We start from the raw sequence: 27,497 nt of genomic DNA, 5'->3' as shown, positions 1-27,497 counted from the left end.
TTTGACAGCTGATGCTTGCTGTCAAAACGGCTTTTACGCGAAACAGGCGGGAGGCAGCTGTCGGCTGCGTCCGACGAGGTCGCCTGCACACCGGAAGTCCTCTCCTTAGTTAGTTTCCATCCATTGTTTCTTGTCTTGCCTTCTATTGCTTTGGAAAATAGGTTGACCCCCCCTCTTCTTTTTGGCAGCCCCTCAAATATTGGAACACTGCTATCATGTCACCCTAGTCCTTTTTACTAGATTAGTCATACTCCAATTCCTGCACCCATTACTATTACTATTACTATTACTATTCTATTTTTACAAAACATACGTTCTTAGTAAACAATGTATTATCTGGGTCCATTTTTTTACTTAATAATACACATTGAATTCCTAATCTCTACCCCTTTTTTCCGGCCAGTGATAAACTACATCCCATATTTGAAATTATTCTATGTCTTCTTTTTCTTTATCCTTCAATACTGATCTGTCCATTTCTACACAGTCCAGTGTTTTCTTGAACCTCTCTTCTTCAGGTAATGTTTCTTAATTTTTTCTGCACTAAGCAAATACAATTCTTACTGCTATTAATAAATACAGTATTTAGTATATACTTCCTCACCATATTTTTCTAATATGGTATCTAATAAAAAATAGTTCCAGTTTATAACATCTTTTCTATCCAACTCATATCTCACTTATATTTGCAATTGAGGCCACCTTATTGAACCAATACCCTGTTCTTCCAACTCTTATTTCAATTTTGGTTTCCCTTCAGTATTCAAAATATCTTTATAGGTTACAATTTTCTCAAAATTGATTATGTTTGAGTGAATAAAAGCTTCCTGATATTTTCATATTTCCCATACCATAGAAAAGTGTGCCATCCTAATTATAGATCATATTTTTTTAAGTATAATGATCTTTTAGTGTCTAAGGGTTATCTATTTCTTTTAGCCATGTTCAAACACATTGAATAGTATAGGGCCCCATCTGGTAGGTCAAGTCCTCTATTTTCTTTAATCTAACTCTAGCTTTCTTCCTTTGCCAGATAAATGTTCAAATCAGTGTATTTAGATCATCAAAGAATTTTTTCTCTGTTTTTATGGGTACTATTTGTAATAGGAAGAACCATTTCTGAGGGGAAGTTCAACCCATTTATATTCATTGAAAAACTCCAACTTTCTCTCTCACTCAGATTCTCTTTTCATTTCTTGTTTCCCAGTTTCTAATGTTTCTCCTAAAAGCTCTATAATCTGTTCTATAAAGTCTTCTTCCTTATCTTCAGGTATATTCTGAAATCTTGAGGGATGGGATGCCTTTTCCATTTCCAGTGTTGTCACTGAGTCTTCTAGGTTTTTCTTTGTCTGTGCCAATCTGTGATTTTCTTCCTTTATATCTTCCATCTTTGGATCAGTTTCCTCTGATTTGTCTTCTATTTTCTGAGTTCCTTGTTCATTCTTTATATTCGTTTTCTGAAGATTTTATAATTGTGACTTTAAGTTAAAAACTTGCTCATTTATCTTATCCAAATTACCTTTAGTCTCATCATAGTTTCTTCCTGAATCTTCTTTGTGTGAAACAATTGCCTCTTGAATTAATTGCAGTATAGATTGTATTTCCTTCTAAAAATTGTTAGCTTTTTCTCTCTGATATACCAGGCTGGGAACTTTGAGGCAGATACTAGGGATGATTTTTTTACCACTTTTAGCTAGATGTGGAGCACTCATTTTTGTTCCCACCCTCTATTATATTCTCCAAGTGCTGACCTTATCTAACACGACCAATCTTATAGTCAACACAACAATATACTACTTAAATTTAAATTTAAAATCTTCTCATATAGTTCTTATAGTCTTTGTATATATCCTTTATAGTCCAATAAGTTCCAAAATATAGGTCCATCACCAAAAGCAGTATTTTGTAGCAGTTCTTCCTTCCAGGAATCCAAAAATTATCAATAAACCGATGTTTGTAATCCAAAATGTCCAACCACCCTACGATCAGTCCATAACTCTCCCCCAGGCAAAAGTAACCAAAAGGCAAAAAGTCAAAAGTTAAAGTTCAGTCAATGTTTGTAATCCAAGAGGTCCAGCAAGTTTCAAAACAGTTGTAACTCCCACCATGCAGAGAATAGGCTAGAAAGTTTTTCTCCGTTATCAGTTGCTCTCTGTTGAACTAAGAGCTTTGCTGAACATCAAAGAGGCTAAGTAGTTATTTATGTCTGGGCTTTGTGCCAAGTCCACTCTAGACACAACAAGTTTGGTGCTGTACCTCTATTCCACCACTAGATGTCCTTAGATATCCATTTTCCAGCACTTAAAGCAACAAATTATTTCACTTTTAACGTTTCTTAAATTTCACCCCAATATTCTTTCAAAAAGAAAAATCTTAACAGTTTTCTCAGTTCTCAAGTTTGTCAAAGCTATGCCTTTATATTACTCCCACTTTAGTATTATTTACTTCTCCGTTTTTATCCCCCCAAAAGAATTGGGCTGCTGCTTTCGTTTCTCTGGAAGGTTGGGGTAAAAATCCCTTTCCTTCTCACGTTTGGGGACTTTCTTGCTTTTTGGGAGTTTGTCTTTTCCAGGGAATCAAGTATCAAAGTAGTAGAGAAAGGATCAGTATTCTTGCTCAGTTCCAAACACACTGTTTACTATCTGCTGATTAGTGCTTTCTTTTTTCGCTTGTCAGTAGCTTGAGCAAGCCACAGAAATGCAGCTATTCTTTCCCCTGATGGTTTGGAGGGCTTTCCTTGGATTAAACGGATTGACCGCCATCTTTCCGTGATCAACGAGGGTCCCCTCCTTCTTCATCGTCTCTCCAGGGCAATTTTAGACCCCTTTAGGGCCCCCTAGCAGAGCGACATCAGCTGTGGGGAGCAGAGTCCCGCATTCTCTTGGCTGCATCGCTATGACACAAACCGTAAGTCCCTCCTGCACCCATTCTTCATAGGTTTTAGTCTACAGGCACTTTTTTACTGCTCAGTCCAGCTGCTAGCTCACTGCACCCTTGTCCTAGATGTTCACGCCAGAATCTCCGGGCCCCTGGGCTGCTGGGCTGGGTCTCTGGGCTGCTGGGTTGGGTCTGCCTCTGCTTCATCTTTCTTCCATGCCTGCTGCTGCTGTATTCTCTCAGCAGCTCATTTTGGATGCCATCTTACTTATGTACTCTTAGATGCTCTTGGATTTGTCTAGGACATGGCTTTTACACTTACCAGACCCCATCTGCCCACTTTCCAGGTGGTGTGCAATCTCTCTGTGTTACAGTTGGGATAGAAATTTCTGTACATTGTGAAGAGCTTTTGGATCTTCACAATGGCAGCTTCCATGTCCTGCTTTGGCCAACTCACTATATCAGCAGGATATCTGATGACTGACATGTCATATGTGTTCATGGTCTGGATCTTGTTCTTCCCATTGAGCTGGCTTTTCAGGACCTGTCTTATGTTTTGGTAGTACTTGGATGTCTCTGTCTTCCTTGCCTTCTCATTGTGGTTCCCATGTGGCTTGTAACAAATACAAAGTATGTGTAACTGGTCTGTATGACTGCTGTGTAACACACTGATAGTTCTATCACCTCAATCTTAACTACTTTTCCTCTCTTAACTATCATCTGGCCACACTTCTCCAATCTGAATGATATCCCAAAATCCTCATTGTAGATTTATGTTAGATGGATCAATGTGTTAATGTCACCTTCACTTTTAATATACAGTACAATTTGATGTCATCCATGTAAAAGAGGTGGTTGATGGTAATTCCACACTTGTACTGACAGGATCAAGATACGAGACATATAACACAGGCATTACCTGCATTGCTTAAAAAATAAGCTTACTCAGATAAGTGGCTGTGGAGCTGTTGGTGGGGGTGGTGAAATGCTGCAGCACAGTAGACCAGGTGCTACGGACAGCAGTAGACCAGGGCCTACAGATGGCAGCAGACCAGGTGCTATGGACAGGAGTAGGCCAGGGCCTATAGATGGCAGCAGACCAGGTGCTATGGACAGGAGTAGGCCAGGGCCTATAGATGGCAGCAGACAAGGTGCTATGGACAGCAGTAGACCAGGACCTACAAACAGCACCAGACCATTCTAAATTCTAAATTGGATGAAGATTAAATGGAATAGAATAGAGCTGGAGACTTCCGGTTTTGGTAGCTGGCAGGACGGGTGGAAGAAGCCAGGGTTCCGGCTTCCCAGCCCAATTTCGCTTTGCCCAGTGACCCAAACAGGGTCGGAAAGTTACCCTGGAGGGGCAACAAAGAAGGAGGGACACTTCAGAAGCCCAGATCAGACGGCAGTCGATCGGAGCAGACTGAAGAAACCCTCTGAAAGGACGGAGGAAAGGCTGCCGGGAGAGCCAAGGCAGCCCAAGTCGTCACCAGCCAGAAGGAAAGTGAGGAGCTGCAGCGCTCCACCAAACAGCTGACTGTCAACAGCATGCTGAGACTGGGTGAGCCAGTGCCTTTTTCCTTCTCCTTGTGGATTATAAATTTTTGAACCCCTGATGGGAAGAGCTAAAGCAAAGACCTCCAGAAGGATTCATTTAAAAGTGGCAAGCAACTACAAAAGGGAAAAACTCTTAAAGAATATCAGACATTGTTAAATGAGTGTATGAGGACATCTAGTGGCGAAGGAAGAAACGACAGTACAAACAAACACTAGAAAAACTCTTTTGGAAATATACGATCTTGAACAATAACACCTGTAGAAAACAAAGTGCCTTGGTGGGAGATTACAAGGGAAAAGACTTCTCATAGTTACATTTGTTGACTTTGGCTATAACTAAACAGAAATTATTTGGAGAAAGTGAACGCTTTGTATTGGAGACTTGACTGGAGGAGGTGGATTTGGCTGAAAACAGCTGGCTTCCTTTTACATTCTGGACTTTATTCTAAGATTGTTGGCTATAAAATGAGTACATCTAACCTTACTAGACTTATGAAGAAGACCTCTTCTGCACCCTCGGTTGGACAAGCTGGTCCAACAACTCAGGAATCTATTGAAACAATGTTGCAGCGTGAGAAAATAAGCACTGCCCAAAATGAAATGCAGGCTTCATTAAAATTGATTCAAGAGATGATGCAAAAACACCATGAAGAGACACAAAGTAATTTTGAGAAATTAAGCAAAGAAATCTTGGATATAAAGACACAATTTGAAGCTCAATATTAAATGATTATTAAAAATGAACAAAGAATTCAGAAAATGGAAAATAAATCAGAGGATATTGATAAAAAATGGAAAGGTTATTACAAGAAAATGAAAAATTAGAACAAGCCAATCAAAATTTAGAGGGAGCAGTTTCAATGTTGGAAATGGAAAAGGCGGAACACTATTTGAGATTTCAAAATATCCCTGAAGACAGAGAAGAAAACAGCAGTTGTGATCATTGAGCTTTTGGCAGAAGCTTTGAAAGCAAATAGAGCAGAGATGCAAATGGAGATAGATGAAATATTTCGAATGAACTCAAGCTATGCAAGGAAAAATAAACTACCAAGAGAAGTACATGTAAGATTTATAAAGAAAACAAGAGATGAAGTACTGAGAAAAGTGAGAGATGAGCCATTACAATATAAAAACAATGAAATTGTGGTTTTAAAACAAGTACCTAAGAGAGTAAGAGATACTCGAAGACATTACCATTTTTTAACTACAAAGCTGATCGCAAAAGGCATAAACTTTAGATGGTTAATGCTGGAAGGCATCTTAATAAACTGGAATAACACAAGATATCGACTGGATTCAATCTGGAAAGCAGAGGACTTCGAAGCAAGAAATCGAGAAATGCTAGATGAAGGAGTGCAACAATGACAAGAGGAGAACAAGGAGCAGGAGCAAACGGAAGAGACAGCCCAAGGAGCAATTATACAAATAGGAGAACAGAAAGAGAGAGATGAACAAGAGGGTAAACTTGAAGGAACTGTCAGAGAACAGAGAATTACGAGAGCGACTAGACCTAAATATAAATAAAAGGAAATAGGAATGGAGAAGCAAAATGGATTTTTTTCAGTGAATGTAAATGGACTAGACTCCCCATCAAAAAGAAGCAAAATTTTTAGGAAACTACAGAAATTGAATATAGATATAATCTGTTTGCAAGAAACACATATAAAAAAGAACATCATAAATTACTGGAATATTCAAAAAACTTTATTATGCATCAGCACATCAGGAAAAAAAGAGGTGTTGCTGTATACTGTATATCAAAGAGAAATAGATTCCAAAATGGTGTACTCATATGAAGAAGGAAGAATTGTAATGGTAGAAATATATTTACACCAAAAACAAACATTATTAGTAGCAATTTATGCACCAAACAATAACCAAGAAGAATTCTATCAAAATGTACACAGAAAAATAGTAGAAATGGAATATCAAAATATTTGTCTAGTAGAAGACTTTAATATGATAGTAGATGGAACAATTGATTATAAAAGCAGTAAAATAGGGAAAACCAGAAGAAGATTACCTAGGACATTTTTTGAGATGACAGACGAAATTGAAATACAAGACGTCTGGAGGGAAATTAATCCAGAAAAAAATACAATACACCTTTTATTCAAACAGCCAAAAATCTTGGTCAAGAATTGATATGATTTGGATGATGCCTGAATTGAGGATGAATATATAGGAAATTGAGATAGAAATAGGTACATGGGCAGATCATAATCTGTTAAAAGTGACATGGAGAGGAATACAAAAAAGACCAAGATGGACTTTAAACCAATCTATTTTAAAAGAAAAAGAATTTACAGAATTAGCGAAAAAAGAAATGGAGCTCTTCTTTAAAGAAAATAAAGAAGATACAACATTACCAAATGTATGGGATATAGCTAAAGGATACTTTAGAGGCATAGCTATAACATATACGGCAAAGAAAAATAAACAGAGAAGACAGCAATACGTACTATTAAAAGAAAAATTCAGAAAATTAGAATCAGAATTACAGAAAAACTCGCAGAAAAAGACTTTGAAAAGAGAAGTGGAAATAATAAAACATAAACTAAACTTGTTGGACTCAGACAAAGTGGCAGAGCAGATAAAGAGAGCAAAACAGAATTTTTTTTGAAAATGCAAACAAACCAGGAAGATGGTTAGCTTATAAACTTAAAAAACAGAAAAAGAAGAAAATGATACACAACTTGGTAGACGGAAAAGGCTGTCTACAATTTAAAAATGAAGAAATAAAAAAAGATAATCAAGGAATGTTACAAGGAGTTGTATGATAAAGAGGAAACTTCAAGAGAGAGAACCATTCAATATTTAGAAGGAAATAAACTTCCCAAAATCCCAGAGACATTTAAAATCATGTTAGAGGAAAGAATTACAATGATGGAAATATCAGAGGCCATAAAAAGACAAAAAAATGGAAAAACACCGGGTCCAGATGGGCTACCGACGGAGCTATATAAAAATTTACAAGATATACTAAGTGAACCATTGAAAGATGTTTGTAATAGACTTTTGTTAGAGGCTAAGCTTCCAGCTACATGGATGGAAGCAAATATTACTTTAATACCAAAAGAAGATTCAGATTTGACACAGATTAAAAATTATAAACCGATTTCGCTGCTTAATGTGGATTATAAAATTTTCACTTCAATAATGGCAGAGAGACTGAAAAAATACTTAGTTGAATTCATACATCCAGACCAAAATGGTTTTTTACCAAAGAAACAAATCAAAAATAACTTAAGAGTGATAATGGACGTATTAGAATATTATGAATTACATCCAGGGAAACAATTTGCACTAATATTTCTAGATGCCCAAAAGGCATTTGATAACGTTTCCTGGCAATTTATGATTCAGCAATTACAAATAATGGACTTTGGACAGGACTTTATAAATATGATAAAAACAATATATAACAAACAGACAGCCAAAGTGACGTGAATGGAGATTGTACTGAGAGCTTTAAGATAAGAAAAGGCACAAGGCAAGGAAGTCCATTATCCCCATTGTTATTCGTTTTCACTCTGGAAGTTTTAAACAGAAATATCAGACAAGATACAGAAATTAAAGGACTGGAGATAAAAGGCAAAAAATATAAACTACAAGCATTTGCTGATTTAGTATTTATCTTAGAAGAACCTTTGGAGATGATTCCTAAACTACTGGGAAAGATAGAATAGTATGGAGAAATGGCAGGATTAAAAATAAATAAAGAAAAAACTAAAGTAATAGTCAAGAATCTCACAGATAAACAAAAAAAGCAAATGTCAGAAAAAACAGAGTTACAGATAGTGAAAAAGGTCAAATATTTGGGCATACATCTATCGGCAAGATGTTCAACAATAAAATAAGATAACTACATAAACTTATTGAATCAAATAAAATTGGACTTGGAAAGTTGGAGAAATTTGCAACTGTCAATACTAGGAAGAATTGCTACAGAGAAAATGAATGTATTGCTGAAAATTCTATTTTTATTTCAAACAATTCCGATAAAACTTGAGAAAAAAATTCTTTCAAAATTTAAATTCATTAATTTTGAAATTTATTTGGCAAGGAAAAAAAGCTAGAATTAAGATGAAAACATTACAAGATGCTAAGGAAAATGGAAGGCTTGGGCTACCGGACTGGGCTCTGTATTATCAAGCATCTGTTTTAACATGGGTGACAGAATGGATAACTCTTAGAAACAAAAGGTTGTTATATTTGGAGGGGCATGATTTACAATTGGGGTGGCAAGCTTTCTTATGGTATGGGAAAAACAAAGTTCGTAAGTATTTCCAAAATCACTATATAAGGAATGCATTGTTAATAGTATGGGAAAAAATTAAAAGTAAAATATACCTGAAAATTCCAGGGTGGTTGTCAACTATGGAAGCATTTGTACATCCAAACTTGGTTAGACATTGAAAAAATTTGGACATATAGAGATATTCTAAATTCTGAAGGGAATTTAAAAACTAAACAAGAACTGGAAAATCAGGGTATCAACTTGTCGTGGTGGGCACATTTACAAATGCAAAATAGATATGAAAAAGACATTAAACTATATGGTTTTTTATAAAGAACAAACTGTATTTGATAAGATTTTGTTAACTTCAGATGAGAAACTAATCAAGAAATGTATAATTTTTTGTTAATTCTAGAAATGGAAAATGAACAAGTTAAAGAAACAATGATAAGATGGGCAAAAAATTAATTGACAATGTCAACTTCATATAAAGAAAATTTATATAAAATGTTTTATAGATGGCACTTGCCACCAGCAAGATTAGCAAAAATATTTAAAAACATGTCAGATAGATGCTGGAAATGTAAACATAATTCAGGCATGTATTATCATGTTTGGTGGACATGTGACAAAGCAAAGGGCTATTGGAGAAAGATACATACTTGGTTAGAAAAGATATTGGGAGAACATCTAGACTTTAAACCTGAATTTTTCTTACTAGGTATAACGCCAGAAAAGATTAACAAACAAGGCCTATATTTGATTTTACACGTCACAACAGCTGCAAGAATAATGTTTTCACAATATTGGAAAAATGAAGGAACACCACCAGAGGAAGAAATAATTTAAAAAATACTGGAATGCACAGAGATGGACAGATTGACTATGAGATTGAAAGAAAAAGAAGAAACAGAATATTACCAAACTTGGGACTTATTCTATCAATGGCTAGTGGAAAGAATGAAGGATTAGGAATTAAATATGTATTAGCATTTTCAAACCCAGACAGCACGTTGGTTGAAAAATTATTATATGTATGTAAGAAAAAATCAATAAAATCTTATTTTAAAAAAGAATAGATCTGGAAGGGACCTTGGAGGTCTAGTCCTGCTGAAGCAGGAGAACCTATACTATTTCAGATAAATGACTGTCTAGTCTCTTCTTAAAAGCCTCCAGTGATGGAGCGCCCATTATTTCTGAAGGCAAGCTGTTCTAACTGTAGTTTATTTTAAATAATTTCCATTTGGCCAAATATTCAAACTGAAGAAATAAAATCTCATTGCTTATGAATTATATCCTTTGTCTGCCTTCACATCTATAAAAAAAATTGGTTTATTGCATTAAGAATGAGCCAGAGTAAACTCTGAGTTTTCTCTCTTTCATGTGTCCAAAGAACAAAATAAATGTTTCCATTTTAGTTTAAACTAACCAGGATTATCCATGTATCTGCACTCAAATTCGATCAATAAGGAAAACCATAGTAAAACAATAGTATCAAATCTTTGCTTGTTCTCAAGACATGTTTTAACAACCTATAATTCTCCAAATTTAAATAGCTTAAGGAATAACTTCTCATTGCAAGTAAATAATACATAAGGCCACCACATACTTAGGATTCTTACCAGCATAGTTCTTTAATATATACCTTAATGATTGGTTTAACTCCATCTGCCTAAGTAGATAAAGAATTCCCATTATCCCTAAATTCTTATATACATGTTTAGTAAAGAAGATTGAAAATTGTGTGCTTGATTCTTCAAAAAGTTGTGAGGTATTCCTACTCTGCTAAATATGTTAACTGACACTGTAACAATTATTTCTATAATTACATTCCTTTAAAGCAGACATATGTGACGTTGTGCAACGTAGCAGGAGAGTTTTGCCATTGCCGGCAATGGGGTGGGCGCGGCTTCCGCATGATGCGTCCGACCCATGGGCCAGCAGTTTGACACCCCTGCTTTAAAGGCACTGCTTCTACATAATGTGTTTCATAATCACAGATGATTACAATATTGCCCCCTGTAGTTTTAGGTAATCGACCTATAATACCATCAGCAATATTTGAAAATAGAATTGGAATCTTTTCCATTGGAATCCTCATTGCCTTTTGTCTTACTACTTTCACTCTGGATGTCATGAACGGTATTCTTTTACTTCTGCTGTCATCTTAGGCTAACGGTTGACCCGACATTCAATCACAACCATATTTATTGCCCAAAGTTTTCTTCATATATTTCCAGTATTAGCATTCTATTCTGCAAACCAAAGCCTCTTGTATGTAAATTCTGTCAATTTCAGATTGAAATTGACCAGAAAACCTGTCAACTTTCTTCTATTCTCATTTGTTGGAGCATGAACTTGAATAACTATCATATCCAAAGGTTGTCCATAAAATCTAAGACCAGATATTATTTGGACATGGACTTCACTGTATGTGAATACTATCTTTGCTATTTCTACTCTAATTATGAAAGCAGCTCTGTTTCTTCTTTGTTTTTCATATCCATAGTAGTAAACAATATACTTTTCTGACTAAATATGTTCAATTCTAGACTGTTTCAATTTTATTGATACTTTAGATCAATTTATAGTTGATTTATTTCATCTTCACTCTGCTGAATTTTTTCATGTTTATTCTTATGTTCCATGTTTTCATTGGAATCTCACTGTTTTTTGCAGAAGAAACTTATGTATGTTTTATTTGTCAGCATCACAGATGTCCAGCAGCCTGTCATAAACCCCATTAGTAATCTTAAAGATCCATAACTTTTGCACAGTAGCATGTTGAGTACCTTCGGAACTCAGCGTACCATCATACTACATTGTCAGTCATTTTCTTTGATCTATCTACATGGTTTTCTTGATAGAATGCAGAAGTGATTTATCATCACCTTCTCCCTCATAATGTGAAATTATGTATTTCTGATCGTTGTTAAAGTGATCATCCACCTCCAGCATCTTCCTGAGTCACTGCCTGCTTGCCTTTTCTGGTCAGCTGGGTTGCCTTGGATAATCTTACTAGAAATATGTTACAATACACTCTTGATATTCTTTGCTCATTCCTTCCTGGAATCCACCATGATGAGGTAGCCTAGCAGAACTTACAGGTGTCTCTGTGCTTGGAATGTTTAAAACTAAAAGTAACATTAGCAGAAAACAATGCCTTGTCTCTGAAAACAGGAGCTTGGGTTATTGAAAGCAGTGATCAAACTACTGTCTCTTTATACACAGACTTTTCATCTGCTTCCTTTTTCAAATATATCTTTGAAGCTCTTCATTCAATTGTAGTTGGCAATTTTAAAAGCACTATACTTATTAAAAACCTGTCATCTCTGCTGGCTGTATATTTCCTTCTCTGCCACTGCAGACATCAACAACATGTTTCATGTTGAATGGCCTCTGTTGTTGTTGCTTTGTTTCTGCTTCCTCATCAGGTCCTCTGGTCTTAGTCAGAGGCATTTTCCCCTCTCTTGATTTTGCTAGCTGCTCTCCTCCTTGTCCCATTTGAAACTCTTAGTGCCTTGTGCTCTTCGGTACAGTTCTTCCCTCTCTTTGAACTATGAGGAGAATTCTGCTGAGCAAGAAGAATACCTCTGTTTCCATTCTTTTATTCTTTGCTTATTCCTGAAACAGCCATCTATACTGCCACTATATTTCTATTGTTTTATTTAAGTTCTTTTTTACTCTTTATTTTTTCCTAAGCTTCCTTTTCTCGGTTTCTTCTTTGTCATGGTACCATTAGCATGGCTAACTAATTCTAATTAATCACAATACTCCACTTTCACTTCCTCATGCACACACCACTCATCCCCTTTGTTCTTGCATTTGTATCTTGAAAGAAAAGCTCCTTCCTTGAGAGATCTCTAAGTCTAATGTCATCCTTAGCCATAAGAAGAAGGCAATGGTAAAATTTCAAAATCTTTTGTCAAGAAAGCTGCAGGGACTAATTCTGGCAGCTGCCAAGAGTTAATTGACTTAAATACATGCATGTGGTGTATAAATAAACAAATAAATCCTTACGGCTCCTGTCTCTTCCCTTAATCTCTATCACTTGTTTGCTTTGGCCCATCCCTGGAGGTCCTATTCAACCAGTTTCTTTAATAAACGCATCTATCTGGCAAGCTCTTGCTACACACCCTTTGCCTCAATGTTTTTAATTATTTCAAAACTCTAACCACAGCCCAAGTTTGCAGGAACAGGAATGTTCAAATATCAGCTTGTTTAATGGAACTCATTTGGCATAATATAAGCCACCAAGGTATCCTTATGGATACCACACAATGCACAATACCCGTTGGTCAAAACTAAAACCAGAAAAAGAGAGATAGAAGTGAGGGTTTAATTGATTGGGTCTCAGGAAAGGCAAAAAAAAATAAATAGATTTGATTCAGAAGATTTTTATTAAATGCCAGGTAAATGTGGATCAGTTTGAATTCTAAATAATCTGAAGTTTAATAATTTTTCTGCCTGCAAACAATACATAAAATCAACTACATTTTTCTTTTATTAAGTAACAAGTGAAAGTAGAATTGGTAGCAGCATTCTATTGAAACCATTAATTGAGATTTTACTGTTATTCAGTTAATTAAGCCCCTTTCAGTACTTGCAGTAAGGGGAAGAGTGTTGTTGCTGATGTTGTTTAAGAAGCTATCACTCTTTGCTTAAAAGCTATTTCTAATGCATAACCATCTGTATCTGGTTAAGAGAATGTTTTATAAATTTAAGTGTATATCAAAGATAACAACGATCGGTTGGAAGAAAGATTTTTCTGCCTGCAAATAATGCAGAAAATCAACTAGGCCTCTTGCTTTTTGTTGTTCAGAACCTGAAACGTGTGGCAGAAACTTGGATGGATGAGTTTGCTGAATATGTTTATCAGCGGCGTCCTGAATATAGGCATCTTTCCACTGGTGATATTTCAGCCCAGAAGGAGCTTCGCAAGCATCTCAAGTGCAAGGATTTCAAGTGGTTCATGGCTGCAGTGGCTTGGGATGTCCCCAAGTATTTTCCACCAGTGGAGCCGCAACCTGCTTCCTGGGGAGAGGTGAGGAACATACTTAAATCCAGGATTCAGCCTAATCCCATCTTTATTCAAAATAGTCAAATACAGCTATGTATTTTTAGCAAACCTATTATTACCATGATACAGATTTCACAAAATCAGCTTTAAAGTTCATGGTGAGTGACTAGGCCACTAGAACTACATAAGAATCAATTGCTGACTGGTAAAACTGTTTCATTTGATCCATCTTCATTTATCTGTACATACACAAAAATGTACTGCCATCATTATTATTTTTTTGCCCTCTTTGACATTAAAAAAAAATCTTTACAAAATACAAGGCATAATATTCATCTTTAAAATGAATAAATTGTACCCAACTCTTCTTTAGAATATAGTACAGTGGAAATGGTGATATGTCAGTCTACTTTTCTCTTCTGAAGATTAAGCATAATCTTACATTCAGATTTGCCTTCTTTTTGGGTAAATATACTTGTGTGTGCATAGTAACTTGATACAGCAGTTTCCTGTTACTGCTTTTGTTCACATTGAGAAAAATTACAATTGCTTGGGTCAAGTAATGTTTTGAAATATTTGATCTTCTTGGTCTATTTGCTGCTATGCTTTGTTGCTAATTTGCTGTTAGGTTTCATTCAATAACTGGAATAATTCCAATTAGATTGTCAACAGGAGGTCTATTTGTGAGTGTTGCTATAACTTTTCTTTTCATGCTTTCTCCCAAACATGCCTAGATAAACCTATGGCCAAAATTAAGCCCAATACTTTCTAAGCACAATCCAACTGAACAGAATTTATGACTTTAAAAAGTGCATATAAAAGATGCACCGCTTTCAGTATTGACTAACCTGTGCATTGTACCAACATAGCACATACTGTATATAAGGGATAATACAGCAGGATGTGGAAAATTGTCTCAATTGCCTTATCCCAGCATAGCCAGAGGCCCTCCAGATATCATATTGCTGTATTTTCTCTCTAGCACTTCTGAAAGTGGAATATTAAATGTAAGTATTATGGACATTTTCCTTTGTCAAACATAAAAAATATTTTTAAAATAATTAGGAGTTAAAAAAGGACTGTTCCATAGGTCTGCATTATATTTCTCCATTTTCCTGCAATTTTGAAACAATGACACTTCATTGGATCTTTCCTGAGGCTTTTTTTGTTTGCTTGTTTTGAGGGTCATTGTCAGTGATTGGACTGGGCGACAGCAATAAGCTAAATCCATAATTACACCTTTTTTCCCATGAGGAGAAATACTTATCAACAGAGAGAGATCAGGATAGAGTTGTACCCAAAATAGTTTTGGCCAGTATTTTACACTATTTTTGTAAGGAAAGTACAATATATCTAAAAAGTTCCAGAGGTTTTTGAACAAATTCTGCTCTATTGCTGTTCACTTTTACCCAATATCACTGTTAAGTCATGATAGTATATCATAACATAATAGTATAAAGTCAAGAGTTTGGTATAGTAATTAAGGTGCTAGACTAGAAACCAGGAAACTCTAAATTCCAGTCTTCCCTTAGGCTTGAAATCCAGTTGGGTGACTTGGAACCAGTCACTTGCTCTCAGCCTATCTCCCCAACAGCATTATTGTGAAGAAATTATGAGGTGGAAGCATTATGCATGTTGCCTTGAGTCATTAAGTTGAGTTGAATAAAATAAAGGATATAAATATAACAATAATAAAGTGTAGAGGTTTCAGTGAAGTTTCAAGTATTGTACAGATGTACAAGTAAGTCTAATTTTGATGTGAAGATGGTCTTTAACCTTTTCCATTGTAAATCTCTCGATGTGCAATTCTTTATTTCTTCCATCTGGACATATTATAGAGAAATAACAGTTCAATATTATCTTTCCTGTACATACTATGTATGTCACTTCTATAATAGTTACAAATGCCAAAGCATTCAAGCTGCTTTATATAAACCCTACTTCAGTTCACAGGACCACAGAATTAATTTGAAACTCCTCAGTTTTGACTCAGATTAAAACAAATTTCAAGCACCTCTTTAAAGAGTTATCATTGGGATTTCCTCTTCCCTGAAAATGTGTGATATAGTTTGTGGCTAAGAAAAGTATTGACATAATTTTAAATGTTTAATTTGAATTAAAATATATAGAGGTATGCACATTTAAGTCTAAATCATACTTATCAACATTAGATACTTAACTACATAATTGTGAATTTATGAACAATGAATATACTAATTAATGGAAAGATAAAAGATGGACAGAGTGACATTCATTTTATAGAATTCTTTGGCTATACTGCAGGATGGTAATTGTTGTGCAGACAATTTTCTTTCAATTGCTCCAATCTCCCCCTCCTTGGAGAGAAGCATGGGAAAGTGGGTTTTTTGCCATATGAATAGAGATGGTCATTCATCCTTCAAGGATCCTAATAGCTGTTTCTGGGAGGGAGGATAATACATATCTCCAATGAGAGCTATTCACTGCATGGAATGTAGCTAGACTTGTGCTGGAATCTTTTCAACAGTTTCTGCTCTCCAATATCAGGATATATTAGGGGAAAAATTATATTCTAGTGTGTCAGGAAAAGAGCAATCTCAGTGAAAAGAAGTTTAAACATGTAAACCAAATCTTTTCAGGGGACTTAAGCATTTTAAGTGTGTGGGTAAGTACATGTGTGCATGCACACACATATGTATATGTGTTTCTGGAAAAAAATCTATGTGGTCACTGAGAATCAACAAAAACAAAGAGTTGCTCACTGTTAGCTGGACAACTGGGACATTATCCAGCTTGCGATGAGCAAATCCTTGTTCTCCTAGCAACCTCTGGTGCTATATAAATGCAACCAGTGGCACAAATTCTAAAGAATAACAAAGTCATGAAGAAAGAGGCTAGCACTGTAACAACAACAACAACAACAACAACAACAACAACAACAATAATAATAATAATAATAATAATAATAATAATAATAATAATAATAATAATAATAATAATAATATAAAAAAATCTGGATAGTGGATGTGGCAGTGCCTGGAGACAGCAGAATAGAAGAAAAAGAACTGGAGAAAATAACAAAATACGAAGACTTACAAATAGAAATAGAATGACTGTGGCAAAGGCAAGCAAGGGTAGTACTAATAGTAATAGGTGCCTTGGGTGCAATCCCAAAGCAACTGGAGCACCACTTGGACACCATTGGCATTGACAAATTCATCATCTGTCAATTGCAAAAGCAGCCTTACTAGAACAGCTTCCATTCTGTGTCGATATCTGTAATACCATCAGTTCAAACATCCACATCTGCCTATCCCAGGTCCTTGGTAAGGACTCGATAGGTAGACAAAAATGCCAAATCCAGTCTGAACATCTGGCTGACTGTACGATGATGAATAATAACAATAATAATAATAAAGTTGGAAGGGACCTTGGAGGTCATCTAGTCCAATCCCCGGCTCAAGCAGGAAACCTTATACCATTTCAGACAAATGGCTGTCCAGTCTCTTCTTAAAAACTTCCAGTGTTGGAGCATTCACAACTTCTGGAGGCAGGTTGTTCCACTGATTAATTGTTATAACTGTCAGGAAATTTATCCTTAGTTCTAGGCTTCTTCTCTCTTTGATTAGTTTCCATCCATTGCTTCTTGTCCTGCCTTTAGGTGCTTTGGAGAATAGCTTGACTCCTCCTCTTTGTGGCAGCCCCTGAGATATTGGAACACTGCTATAATGTCACCCCTAGTCTTCTCTTCATTAAACTAGACATACCCAATTCCAGCAACCGTTCCTTATATGTTTTAGCCTCCAGTCCCCTAATCATCTTTGTTGCTCTTCTCTGTACTCTTTCTAGAGTCTCAACAGCTTTTTTACATCATGGTGACCAAAACTGGATGCAGTATTCCAAGTGTGGCCTTATCAAGGCATTGTAAAGTGGTATTAACACTTCATGTGATCTTGTTCTATCCCTCTGTTAATGCAGCCTAGCACTGTGTTGGCTTTTTTGGCAGCTGCAGCACACTGCTGGCTCATAATTAAGTGATTGTTCACTAGGACTCCGAGATCCCTCTCACAGTTACTACTATTCAGCAAGGTACCACCTATACTGTACCTGTGCATTTGGTTTTTCTTGCCTAAATGTAGAACCTTACATGAATTTCATTTTGTTATATAGCGCCCAATGTTCAAGTTTGTCAAGATCCTTCTGCATCTTAAGCCTGTCTTCTGGAGTATTGGCTATTCCTGCCAGCTTGGTGTCGTCTGCAAATTTGATGAGTTCTCCATCTATCCCCTCGTCCAAATCATTGATGAAGTGACCTGCAAGATATGTGCTATGTTTGTATTCCTGCCTGTGGAAGACTCAAATTATACCTGCAACAAGTGCAAACTGATCAGATTGCTAGAGAATAAAGTGGGAGATCTAAAGGCATGTCTAGCCATTCTGAGTCTCATCCATGAAAATGAGAAATACCTCAGAAAGGCTAAAAGCACAAGGAAGAAACAACTACTAGGAAATATGAAGGCTTAGAGCAGGGGTCCCCAAGCCCAGGAATGCGAACTGGCACTGAGCTACAGTGTGCCAGAAACAAGGCTGCCCAAGCAAGCGAAGCCCTATCTGCACCCGCGTGGGATGCAGGCAGCATGTGAAACCATACCCCCACCCATCCACGGAAAAACCTCTCTCCACAGAACCGGTCCCTGATGCCCAAAAAGTTGGGAGCTGCTAGAGGAAAATTAATGGCAACGTATCAATCAGAAGACAAAAAAACAAACAAACAAAAAACCCCAAGAAAAGTGTCCCTGCCATTGGAGTTGAACAATTGATTTCATGTCCTCCCCCTGCAAGAAAACACACAAGCTTCTGAATTAAGGTCTTCATCTAGCGTTCCAGTGACAGAAAGAAAAGTAGTTCAGACGGTCACAAAGAGAAAAGGGTATGTAGTGGTAATTGTGACAACTTTATCTCCCAAAAGGTAGAGGAAGGAACTAGAGAGCCAACTATACTAGATTAATTCTTATTAATAGAGATGAAATGGTTGAGGAAATGTTAGTTATAGGAATTTTGGAGCATAGTGATCATATCATACTAGAATTCACCATAATACAGACACAGGTGGCTAAACAAAGTCAGAGTAGCATTTTAGACTTTAATAAAGCTGATTTCAACAAACTAAGGGAAAGAATAGGAAGGATTTCATGGGTATATTAGAAGTAAAAACAGTATAGGGTGGTTGGGATACTCTAAAAATGAGATAACAAAGGCCTAAACAAAACCAATACCCCAGAGAAAGAAACATAAGAGACTCCAGATGAGACCTGCATGAATGCACAAGCTGAGGGAGAGAGAATCTGATTTCTGAAATCTGCATTTTTGTCTTCCCATGCTAATTATTGTGGCTACCAGATATAGCACTGATTTAAATTCAAATGAATTGAAGGAGCAATAGACTTTCCTCTTTTTAATTTTGCATCCTTGATTTTTTTTCCTACTGGCACCTTACTTATACTTCATGACATTTTTAATATGAGATTTATTCTGTAAATCTGTGGGATTTGAAAGCTTTTATCTTATAAATGGCATGGCAGTGACCCTGACAAGAATGCGAAGGCACTAACTTTGATAGTCAAGGACAATACACTATCTGAACAGTTTATTCAATTGAGCAGCTTTTCTGACTTCATTTGCCATATATTCCAGACTCTGCAGATTGCTTTATTTAAAACTCTTCTTTGCCACCTTCAGTGTTTGTCCTGCTGCTGAAGTGGCACTTGTTATTTTCTAATCCATGTAAGCCTAGTTTTCAACAGGCAGTTGAAACTTGTAGAGTCATTCTCCAAGCTTGTGGATTGATTTCCGAATATTTCATTACCATGCTAGGCAATATCTTCAGCAGAATTTAGGGGATGTCAGTGTCAGTGTTCTTCTGTATATAAGGGTTTTGTGTGGTCAGTAGGTCTTGTGATGGGTCAGGTGTGGATGTGTCAAGTGAGGGTCTTGTGATGAGTCTTGTGATGGGTCAGGTGTGAGTCATCAGTGAGAGTCTTGTGATGGGGAGGTTACATCAAGTGAGAGTCATTGGGAGGTTTGCTGATGGGGGGGCTTGCATGGGTTGGTTGAAGGTTGTGCTGTCTGTGGTTGATTTGGATTCTGAGGGGTTCATAGGTTGGTTGTAGGTCAATGTGTCTGTTGATGGAATTGATTGTAGAATGCCAGGCTTCGATGAACTCACAAGTGTGGTGGGTAGTAACATGGCCAATGATTTTTGTGTTGTTCCAATTGAATTGGTGCTGTTTGGTGACAGTGTGGGTAGGGATTAAGGATTTGAGATTGTGGCATTTGACTGCCAGCCGATGTTCATCCTAGTTTTTAATTGACATGATGTTTGTCCCACATAGAATTGGTTGCAATTGTTACAATTGATTTTGTAGATTACATTGTTTCTTTCATCCTTCTGTATCTTGTCTTTGGTTCTGGATAACTCCTGGCAGAGTGTGGCTGTGGGTTTGTGGGCTATTGCTATTCCTACGGGTTGGAAAACTCTTGCTGTCATTTCTGACACTCCTTTTGTGTATGGTAGGGTTAGTTTTTGCATGGTAGTTGACTATGTGGTGTGTTGTGGTTTGGGTACTGTGTGTTAGAATACAAAGTTTTTTGGATAGCCATTATGGAGAAAGAAGTCAAGCAGCCGTTTCTCTTCCACTTTTCTTAGTGTTGTGGTGCTGCAGTGTGTCCTGGCTCTTCTGAAGAGGGTCTGGACACAGCTTCTTTTGTGTGTATTGGGTGGTTGCTGGTGAAGCATTGCTAGCCTGTGCATGTGTGTTCGTGGTAGACGTGGGTTTCCAGTTCTCTATTGTTTAGTCTCCTTATGTCGATGTTGAGGAATGGGAGTCTGTTGTCTGTTTCCTTTTTGTGTGTGAATTTTATCCCAGGGAATATGTTATTCAGATAGTGTGTTTCTTCAGTTTGGAAGCGTTTGATGATGACAGAGGTGTCATCAACATAACTTGTCCAGAATTTTGATTGGATGCTGGGTTGAGCAATGGATTTGAATTGTTGCATGACTGCTTCTGCTATTAGGCCTGAAATGGGTGACCCCCATTGGGGTACCTTGTACTTGCTTATAGATTTTCCCATTGAACTTGAACTATGTGTTGAGGCATAGATCCAGGAGTTTCATGATGGTTTCTGTGGACATGGAGTGTTCTGTAGTGGCATCATCTTTGTGGGTATGGTGTTTAGTGAGTAGGTGATGTATGGTTTGTTTAGCCAGGTCGATGTCAATCAAGGTGAAGAGAGCAATGACATCGAAGGAAACCATGGTTTCTTCTTTGTTGACCTTGGTATGTTTGATGCATTGGAAAAATTGTTCTGGGGAATTTATTGAGTGAGTTGAGTTGTTGACAAGGTGTCTGAGTTTTCTCTGCAGGGTTTTTGTTAGTTTGCACATCAGTGTTCCAGGAAGAGACACAATTGGGCGTAAGGGGATCCCATTCTTGTGTATTTTGGGGAGTCGGTAGAACCTGGGTATGGAGGAGTCTTGTGGTTGCATGAGCTTTCTCTTAATGGTGTTAGCTGTTTTTGTTTTTTCATTTTTCTTAGGGTGTCTTTTATTTTGTTCTCTAGCTGTTAGATTGGACCATTGTGGATTATTTGGTAGGTGTTGATGTTGTTTAGAACAAGGCTTTTCAACCAATGGTACGGGTACCACCTGTGGTACATTGGCACCTGGCAGGTGGTACACAACCATCCTAGAAAAGTGATAGCGGGGGAGGGGAATGAGCTGAACCAGTGGCAGCACTGCACAAGCCTGAGCGAGAGATGGCTGGAGCTGCAGGGCTGTCAGGGCTCAGCGGAAGCGCCAGGATCAGCGCCAGGCTCCAGCTGGAGCTCGGCGCTGATCCTGGTACTTCTGAGGCCAGAAGAAGTGCCGATCAGCTGGAATGTTGCAGCATCTCCAGGGTCTTGTGATTTACATTCAGATGCTTGGCAACTGATTCATATTTATGATGGTCACAGTGTCCCAGGGTCATGTGAAGTGACCAAAACCTGCTGCAACCACCCAGCAGATGGGGGGAATAAAAACCAAACACCCACCCCACCCCACCCCCGCTGCCAATCCTCAACAGAAATGCTCACAACAATGAAAACCTTGGACAGGAGGAAGAGTGCGGCCGGGCGGGCAGGCAGGTGTCTTGCTCGGCTGTGGCTTGGGGGGCACTTTTTTCAGTGCCATTGTAACTTTGAACAGTCACTAAGCAAACTGTTGTAAGTTGAGGACTACCTGTACTTCATCACTTTTTTCCTTTTGAGGGGGGTCATCAAGTTTTTGACACCTTGCTAGGCAACTGGTGGTACTCGGATATTGCCATATCCTAAAAGTGGTACAATGGGTGAAAAGGTTGAAAAGCCCTGGTTTAGAATGTTTTCGGCTTTGCTGATGTAGTCAGTTTTGTCCATTACTATTGTCAATCTGCCTTTGTCTGCTGGTTGGATCATTATGCTTTCCTCTTGTTTCAATGTCTTTAGTGCTCTCTTTTTCTTTTGGCTGAGTGTTTCATTTTATCTGTTGCACTGCAAGTTGGGGATGATTCTTTGTCTGATGTCTTCTTGTGTCTCTTGGTCCAGGTTGTGCATTTTTAGAATGCATTCGAGAAACATCCACAGCTTGACCCATCACAAGACTTACTGATCACACGAAGCTCTTATAAACACTGACACTGACATCACCTAAACTCCACTAAAGATGTTACCTAGCCTGGTAATGAAACATTTGGAAACCAGCCTTCACCTTCATCCTACACCCAAGCTACAGATATTCAACACCATTGCAAACATATAGATTGCCCAGCTAATTGCTTACTTTGGATTTGTGTGGGAGCTGAATAACTTCTCTTGATCCCTTTTCTCTTGGCATTCTTTGCTAATTTCAGGACTTGCTCCAGCCCTAAACATCTATATGTATATCACTCCATTTTGCCTGCAATATCTTTAATTCCATCAATACCTCCTACTGTACTAAGGCTTTAAATCATAATTTATCTTTCTTTTCAACAACAAGAGCTGGACCTTTTCCTTTACTAGTCTGATATATAATTTGTTCACCCCATCCCTCGTCATGAGGAAGACAAATCCTAGGTTTTTGTGTATTATTGCTTAATCCTAATCCTAACCTTTATAGCCAAACTGTTCAAAAATACCCTCTCTTTTGAGTCACAAAATCCCATTAAGATGCATATATTCCTTTATATTTCTGTGACAAAACAACTAACAATAAGTGCAACATGCTACTCCTTAAATTGATGCAGCTCATGGATGGTTCAGAAGAATACCATGGTTGAAAGCTCCTGAGAGATCAAGGAGATCAGAGAGATTGCACTACTCTTATTACAGTTTCACCACAGATCATCAAACATGATCAATGCCTTTTCAGTACTATTCCTGATCTGAAACCTCACTGTAAAGAATCCAGAACATCAATTTCTGAAGCTATAACCTTACCACCTTCTTAATAACCTTCTCTAAAAATAGAAGGTCAGAGAATGGACGATAGATATCACACAACTATTGAGTACAGTAATTGTGTGCAATCTAGAGTGTCCTTTTGGACTCCCAACTCCTGTTCAAAAGTAAGTGGTAGCCAAGGCTCAGAGACCTTTGCTTAGATTCATCTTATGCTTCTGTTGCTCCTAGACCAGGAGAGTCTGCACCCAATCATTCATGCTTTAATCACTTTATCCCTTGATAACTGCAATGCACACCTCTACATAAATGCATAAAACCAAGGGTGAAAGCCTTTTTGAATTCATATGGGTTAAAATTAAAGAAAAAAAGAATGATATTGCCATAGGTGTATACTACTGGCCACCCAACCAGCAGAGGAAATAGATGAACATTTTGCTAATCAGTTAATTAATATATATAGCAAACACCACAGAAGTAATGGGGAACTTTAACTACCCTGACATCAACTGGGGAACAAACTCTGCATTAAGTTGGAGATCAAACAGATTCCTTACAAATCTAGCTGACAACTTTGTTATCCAAAAGGTATAGGAGGGAACTAGAGGATCAGTTATACTGGACTTAATTATTACTAACAGAGATGAAATGATAGAGGGGGTTGAAGTTGCAGGAACTTTGGCAGAGAGTGACCATGTCATATTGGAATTCAATATAATGCAGAAAGAACAATAGAATGTAATCAAACCTTTGTCATAAAGTTTAAAAGAGCTGCTTTCAACAAACTTAGAGAGAGCTTGAGAAGAAGCTTAAATCTTAATCTTAAATCTTAAAAGGGGGAAACAACTCAAAAAGCTTGGGAAACTCTGAAAAATATGATTATAAAAGCCCAGTTCAGCACTATACCACTGAAAAAGAAAAAGAAATCCAAGAAGAAACCTGCATGTTTGCAAAAAGAACTCTGTGATAAACTGAAAGACAAAAAGGATAAGAATAAAAAATGGAAAGAGAGACACACAACCAAGGCAGAATACCAGCATATAGCCTGAATTCGCAAGATAAAGTCAGGAAGCTAAGGCTCAGAATGTACTAAGACTTGCAACAAATGTAAAATGTAATAAAAATGTTTCTTTCAACATATAAAAAACAAGAAAAAAAGTCAAGGAAACAATCGGTCCACTAATGGAAAAAGATAGCAAGGAAGTGATGGGCTGCAGGGAGAAAGCAGAGTTGCTTAATTCTTTCTTTGCATCTGTTCTGGATATGACTGGACAGCCACTTGTCTGAAATGGTATAGGGTCTCCTGCTTGAACAGGGGGTTGAACTAGAAGACCTCCAAGAGTCCTGCCAACTCTATTATTCTGTCCTTGGGGGCTTTCCATAAAAAGCATGTGGAAGCTTCAGCTGTTTCAGAAAAGAATAACACATGTGGCATTGAGTGCACTGAGGTTTGTCAGCTTAACTGGCTCCCATTATGTTTGCAAGGGCAATTACAGATGCTGGTTATGATCTTTAAAGCTTGACATGGCACAGGAGCAAGTTACTTGCAGGACTACCTGTCTTCAATTCTGTCTGAAAACCTGGCAGGGTGAGCATGTTCTGGGTCCTCTCAGTGAAATAGTGCAATCTTGCATAGTCCAGGTGTGCCTTCTCTATTGAGGCATCTGCCCTGTGGAGCAACGTCACTCTGAGAATCCAGACAGCACTGTTGACTTTCCAGAAGACTGTTAAAAATTGGTATTTCTTACAAGCATTGATCAAATGTTGATACTGTGAAGTTGTGTTTGAGGATAAGATAATTAAAGTGTCTTAAGTTTTGTATTTTTCATTTTAGTATGTTGCTTTTATTGTTTTATAAGTTGCTCAGAATTATTTACGTAAATGGCTGATCATATAAATTTCATAAATGAATTAAAAAAGTCCTCTTGATAGGACTTGCCAACTCAGAAACTAACTCTACATGAATACAAGTGTCTTTATACCTCATATTGGCCCTAAAGATGGTCCTGTAAAGAATGAATCACTTTGAAAAGGGTCTCTGTGTAGTTAACTGTGGATGTATTAAAAGTGGAAAAATAGCTATGTGTTGCTGCACATATTGCCATGATGTAATCACTAGTAAGGGCTGTTTCTTGTGCTTCATCAGTTCTATTTGTCATTTTTTCCAACAGTACTCAAAGTGTCTTTTCTAGCATTTTACCTCAATTTGCTGAAAAAAATCAAGAAGCACCTCAATTTGATGCCCAGTAAGCGGCTACAATCCATTCAAAGGTCTTTGCCACAAGCCCAATTCAGACTCTGTACAGGTTCCTGGAAAAAAACTTCAAGATCCCCCTGGAACCCAACATCTGGAATAAATTGATAATAGGTTCTACCTGGAATAGATTGATTAATAGGTTTTACCTTCCTTGGAGGAGGAAAGCACCAGGTTCAGTTATGGTCTTCAAGCCATCTGAAATGACAGCCCTAATTTAAAAGAATTAAAATAGACAAATGAGGTGTTACCACTGCATGAATTTGAGTAGATTATTAGTGATTATCTAGAACTCCTTGACCTGAAAATAGAACCACATACCACTAGCAGCAGTAGCCATTCACTACCATTGCAGACAATTGGTCAATATAGTATATGACAAAAAAATCAATCAGTCACAGCCTCAGAAGTGTTTTTTGTCATAGTTTGCAGTTCAAGAATTCTAGAAACAGGTCCAAGATTTTAGTATTTACCTGGAAAGCATGCTCATTTTTCTTTTTGGAAGGTTTCAGAGTTAAAGCTTTTATGTTGTTACCATTAGTGATTTGACACTTCTGTTTTACTTTCACAGCAAGTTCATTTTAATTTAAAATTGCTTAATTTGGATGCTAGCTGAGATGTCATATTGGTTTTCAAAAACATACGAAATCTTACAGTATAATTAGCTAGTTGATGTAGTATATTATTCATTTTAAATACAGAGTGCTCTCCTATGTTATTATATCTAATTGTTCTGAACTTGAGACATTTAGTTGAACTGCATGAGTGAAATGTGAGGATTTTCACCTCTTGAGAATGTGTCTCCTGATTAGCTTGTTTTACACTATGACATCTCACTGGCTTTCCACATATCTCTGAATCCATGTTGAATACAGACAATCTTTGTGCTATGTTGAGGTGAGAATAGGAAATAATTTAGGTTCTCACCATAATGCTCAAAGGAGAAGGGAGACACAGTAGATAGAGGTTTGGCAGAAGGGGTGAATTTACATTATCTGGGATGACACATTAACATAATAGAAAATTCCAGGAAAAAGAACTTGGAAATGAGGGAAAGTCTGAATATTAAAATGGCTGTTGAATATAGTCTGCTCCTCAACTGTGTGAAATCTATTAAGCTTTTGAGCATGAGATGTGAAGGAAAACTTACCAAAGAAGAAAAGCATTACCTTCTGTACTAGTAGGTTAGACCAGTACAGATGGTATGATGTGTTAAAATAAAGATGGAAAATAGATGGAAGAAAATTTAAAGATTACTGGTCAAAGGGTCAGCAGCTCGATCCACACCAACTGATAATTTGAATGAATAATCTTTGTGAGTCATTTCCTTAAATTTCTATGGAGGTAATTCTAGTATTTAGTAACAAAGAGAGGTACACACATATTAAGTACATACATATGTAAAGCATATATCATAATTGACTAAGATATGCTTCAAGTTATTATGAGTCTGAAAGTGAGAACTTAAAATGCTTGGTTAGTACTTCTGCATCAGACTGGGTTAGGCTGTTAGCAGGGAGAACTGTTCTCAAAAGAATCCAAAATAATTCAGTGAAGTTTAAAGCCTGGGAAGTAAAACTGTTCTGATGAAGCATGGTTGAAATTGTATTTACTGCCTTTTTAAATTAATAAAAACAGGGATGGGGACTGGAAATCTGTACAGTTCTGATTTATCCCTCAAACTCATAAACCTACTTCTTAATAAAGTGATGACTTGCAAGATCCTACTTAATGCAATTGTATGCCTTCTTAGCTTGCAGTGAGTTTTACCACCTACAACAGGAGGAGAAACCCCATACTTATCCCTTTATTAGCCTGGACCAATGAAATTTCAGAAGTAAAAAATATTGAGTTAACTTTATTCTCACAGGAAGGAGAAGTTGCCATTAAAGCAAAAACCATATCATATTCCAGAAAGAGTTAAAAATGTAGGAAGAAAGTAAGTCCCTTAGGAAAAAAAGACCCTCGACTCCATTTGGTTGAAGTGATAGGTTCTTTTACTAAAGGATATTGGTTGCAGCAAAGTTAGGTTTTTGAACTAAGTCTCCCACATGAAAAAGATATGAAATGTTTCCCCTTGTCCCAGCCCTCTCCCCATGACCAGTCTGTCTTCA

General features: G+C 37.1%; 1 protein-coding gene across 1 annotated transcript in view; it reads left to right on the top strand.

Annotated features, from left to right (window-relative positions):
• GALNTL6 (polypeptide N-acetylgalactosaminyltransferase like 6) overlaps nucleotides 1–27,497 on the top strand; it is a 527,250-nt gene that overhangs the window by 423,706 nt on the left and 76,047 nt on the right. Inside the window, exon 9 of the mRNA XM_015824280.1 lies at nucleotides 13,497–13,718. Within this exon, the coding sequence (XP_015679766.1) occupies nucleotides 13,497–13,718 (222 nt within the window). The remainder of the gene's footprint in view (nucleotides 1–13,496; nucleotides 13,719–27,497) is intronic.

This window comes from Protobothrops mucrosquamatus, unplaced genomic scaffold, assembly GCF_001527695.2.
Source record: "Protobothrops mucrosquamatus isolate PMUCROS unplaced genomic scaffold, P.Mucros_1.0 scaffold2180, whole genome shotgun sequence".
Classification (NCBI taxonomy): Eukaryota; Metazoa; Chordata; class Lepidosauria; order Squamata; family Viperidae; genus Protobothrops; species Protobothrops mucrosquamatus.
Note: the sequence above shows the minus strand (reverse complement) of the source record. Positions and strands in the feature narration are given on the sequence as shown.